General features: G+C 45.0%; 1 protein-coding gene across 1 annotated transcript; it reads left to right on the top strand.

Moving 5' to 3' along the window:
* The first annotated feature begins 566 nt into the window (after positions 1 to 566).
* On the top strand, positions 567 to 3,820 carry LOC137519468 (E3 ubiquitin/ISG15 ligase TRIM25-like). Its single transcript, XM_068238423.1, has 3 exons — positions 567 to 1,519; positions 2,308 to 2,745; positions 3,628 to 3,820. Exons 1-3 carry the CDS (start codon positions 567 to 569, stop codon positions 3,818 to 3,820), a joined length of 1,584 nt encoding a protein of 527 aa, XP_068094524.1.
* Positions 3,821 to 4,206: the final 386 nt, after the last annotated feature.

Raw genomic sequence — 4,206 nt, 5'->3', positions numbered from 1 at the left:
CCTGGATTTGTAACCTCGGTCACCAAGTGACCACCTGTGCCAAGTGTGGGGACTCTGGCTTGATTACTGTGAGAATGGCAGCCTTTTACATTTTTTCCATTGACTTGAATGGGTGAAATCTGATTTGCTGTTTGTAGCTCCGCCCAGGTGTGCAGGGGGGCCGCGAGACCCCCAGAACCTATCATCCCAGGTAGTAAGGGATCTGTGTACCAAGTTTCGTTCAAATCGGTCAAGCCGTTTTCGAGTGATCGCGGCACATACATACACACACACACACATCCGATTTTATATATAATATATAGATTAGTAGGATGTATCAGCCGGAGTAAATAAAGCTGTTTTATTGCTTTGGAATCTGCAAGTGCCAGCCTGCTTCCTTTCTATCTATGACAACCACATTTTTAAAAGGATTAGCTGCAGGTGTGACTATGGGAGAAGCTGTAGTGTGTTTGCCATACAGAGAGGCTGGGAGGTTATCTCCACCACACCCTGTACAGGAATGTAAGACTCCCTCTAGTTTCTGCACTTCAGACTTTCACCCTCATTTCTCTCCTCTGCTGTCAGGAATGGCGTCTGCTGATCTGAGGAAGGAGCTGGACTGTTCCATCTGTCTGACCATTTATACAGATCCTGTGACCCTGAGATGTGGACACAACTTCTGCCGGCTCTGTATAGATCAGGTGTTGGATACACAGGAGGGGGCTGGAGTTTATTCCTGTCCTGAATGTAGAGAAGAGTTTCAGGAACGGCCGGCACTGCAGAGGAACATAACATTGTGTAACATTGTGGAGAGTTTCCGCTCTGCTCAGCCAGATCAGGAAGAGACTGAAGTCTTCTGTACTTACTGTATTCACTCTCCTGTACCGGCTGTTATGTCCTGTCTGCATTGTGACGCTTCTCTGTGTGACAATCACCTGAGAGTCCACAGCAAGTCACCAGAACACATCTTGTGTGACCCCACCACTTCCCTGGAGAACAGGAAATGCTCCGTCCATAGAGAACTGTATAAATATTACTGCACTGTGGACTCTGCCTGTATCTGTGTGTCCTGCAGTTTGGCCGGAGACCACCAGGGACACAAGGTGGAGACGCTGGATGAGGCCTCCAAGAAGAAGAAACTGAAACTAATAAATAATCTACTGGAACTGATCTTTAAGACAGAGGAGACTGAGGAAGAAGTCCAGAGTCTGCAGATGAACAAAAGAAAAGTCCATGAAAAATCATCTGGTGTAACAGAGAGAGTCACTGGCCTGTTTAGAGACCTCAGGAGACAGCTGGACGACCTGGAGAAGAGAGTCCTGAGAGAGGTCTCCAGGCAGGAGGAGCAGCTTTCTCTGGCATTGGCTGATTTCATTCAGCAGCTGGAAATAAAGAAGGCCGAGCTGTCCAGGAAGATGTGTCACATTGAGGAGCTGTGTAACATGACTGACCCACTGACTGTCTTACAGGAATCACACACAGGTGACTTGTGTGACACTGAGGAGGGGAATAAGGAGGACAGAGAGAGACATGGCCTCGATTCATCATTCTCTTTGAGATAACTTTTTCCAGTTTGTTAAATTACCGAATTCGAAGTTTAGCGATTTCTACTTGTATTCATCAAGGTTTTTCCTCATTCGGTGTGAATTCGATAACAATTCGGTAACCATTCGGTAACGTGTCGATATTTCCATTTTACAGTGGTACTTTAACACAAGGCCATAAGATTCCCATGGAATTGTGGGTAAAAGGCAGTCCTTTGAGCACTACGTAGCAACATTCTGAATAGGGCTTTACACCTGGACCAGGATTCTGAAAGTGGTTGGGACAATCCCACAATTTGATAGGAGCCTTTTCTAAAAAATTATAGTGCAGCTAGCAAATTAGTTAACCCTGACACTGCCTGTGTTCTCTTACAAGATGATTCAAGAGAAATGCAGATGTCGTGTTATAGCAAATAAATCTATTCTCTTACAAATTTATATGGTTGCAGACCTTATTCTTGCCCTTCTGCGCCTTTGAATCACTCTCAGCTGATACATAACCACTTCAAATGGCTCCATCTTCTCTGTCAGCAATGATCTGACAGGAATAACGACAGAGCAGTGAAGGAGATAACTAATCCTAAATGTAACGCTAAACCACGCCCACTTTCTTTTTCATGAATTGCACTTTATTCCGTTTTAGCGAATCGTTACCGAATCGTTACCGAATGTTCGCTAACAGCTGTAGATAACTTTGATGAATCCTGAAATGAAGTTAACAAATTCGGTATTTTACCAAACTGTTGTTAACAAATTTGCTAAGTGTTGATGAATCGAGGCCATGTGATCTGGATGTGGCTCTCATCTCACACACATTATACACAGGGTTATCTGATATAATAGCCGGGGTAACTGGAGGCTGCAGCATACAGGAAGCTACAGACATATTACTGGATATAAACACAGCTCATAATGATCTACATATATCAGATGACATGAAAATTGTATCCAGGTCAGATATCAGCAAGAATCGCCCAGAAACTCCAGAGAGATTTCAGACATATCCTCAGGTGATAAGCAGCCAGAGTTTCTCCTCAGGGCGACATTACTGGGAAGTGGATGTCAGTAAATCTGAGATGTGGGATGTAGGAATGTGTTACCCCAGTATAGACAGGAGAGAAGGGCAGTCACTGATTGGAAATAATAACAAGTCCTGGTGTTTGTGCTTGTATAATAATCAGTGTTATGTGCTACATGACAGTACAGAGATCCTATTACCTGACAGTGGCTTCAATTCATCAAAGGGTGTTCGATAACAAAATCCCAGTCCTTAAAATACCGCATTCGGTATTTTACACTTCACTGTGCTAATTCATCAATATTTTCCCATGTGTGGTAGAGGTTCGTTAAGTTACCGAAGTACTACGGCTTCAGTTCATCAAAGGCTGTTAGATAACGGCAGAGTGGTGCAGAGCAGCTTGGAATGTCTCTGTGTTGTTACAAGCTGATAACAATAGAAGGCATCCAGACATCCCTTTACATGTAAACGTGTGTTATATTTACTGTTACTTATACTGCCTCTGCTGCTCTGAATCTGTCCATCAGTGTTTCTTAACATTTTACTTCTTTGCCACAACGTAGATAAACTTCCTGGAGACTTTACAAATGCCATGCTTGGTGATTTCACCACATGCATCTTTGTATATTCAAACAGGGACTCAAAGGGTTAAACCACCGAAGGACATCTGGGGATATCTTTTGTCCCGTTATCTCTGCTCACTGCCTGGGAGGTCTGGAAGCTTGTGTGGAGAAGCCTGTGTGACCTATCAGCAGCACTTGCAGGAGAACAGGGGCTGTTTCTATTGGCTGCCTGCTCCTGCTAATCATGAAAACATTCACACAGAAGGCTTTCGAAGCCTGTAACGAGAGGGGAGAGCTGGAGATAAACACCGAATGTGCTAGCGAATGTGGTAACCTTGATGAATTAACATTTACTGACATTTGCTGACATGTGTTGAGCACAAGTCGGTAATTTATCTCATTGCTCTGTGATTTCAGCTTCTCATTCGGTAACAGCTTTGATGAATTAACATTTTCTTAAGTGCTCCGTTAACTCAGCTGTTTTCAGCATTACCGAATGCGGTAATGCTTGATGAATTGAAACCAATGTCTCCAGTAATAGAGTCAGGATATATCTGGATTATGAGGCCGGGCGGCTGTCCTTTTATGATCTGTGTGTCCCGATCAGACACCTCCACACCTTCACTGCAAACTTCACTGAGCCCCTCCATGCTGCATTAGCTGTAGGAGAAGGTTCTATAAAGATATGTGGGAGGAGAAGCTTCATGGAGATGTGAAAAAATATAATGCAGGGCCAGTGGTGGCTCCAGGAATTTTTTTTAGGGGGTGCTAAGCAGGTGCTGGACCAATTTCCGGGGGAGCTGGCGACCTGCGCCGCGGCAAAAAATGGGTGTGGCTACAACCTGCGGCGCGCCGCGGCGAAAAAATGGGCGTGGTCATGACCGGATGAGGGCGGGGCTAACTGTAATTTAACCACTTCAGGATTCGGCGTACGCTTAACTACGCCCCTGAATCCTGAAGTGGATGCCATGGAAACCGTTCCATGTCAGTTCATGGAGCGTGTCTCCGTGAACACCCTGCGAGCCGCCGATCGCAGCTCGCAGGGTAAATGTAAACACACGGGGAAGATCTTCCCCGGTGTTTACATGTAAACGGCGCTGCT

Source organism: Hyperolius riggenbachi, chromosome 5 (genome assembly GCF_040937935.1).
Source record: "Hyperolius riggenbachi isolate aHypRig1 chromosome 5, aHypRig1.pri, whole genome shotgun sequence".
Lineage (NCBI taxonomy): Eukaryota > Metazoa > Chordata > Amphibia > Anura > Hyperoliidae > Hyperolius > Hyperolius riggenbachi.
This window is presented reverse-complemented; position numbering and strand designations above follow the sequence as displayed.

Bases quoted from the DNA above. Each gene is read 5' to 3' on its own strand.
- LOC137519468 (XM_068238423.1), top strand. From the start codon at position 567: ATGGCGTCTGCTGATCTGAGGAAGGAGCTGGACTGTTCCATCTGTCTG. The intron at 1,520-2,307 runs TTCATCATTCTC...ATCGAGGCCATG, and splicing joins AGAGAGAGACATGGCCTCGA to TGATCTGGATGTGGCTCTCA. The intron at 2,746-3,627 runs CAGTGGCTTCAA...ATGAATTGAAAC, and splicing joins ACAGAGATCCTATTACCTGA to CAATGTCTCCAGTAATAGAG.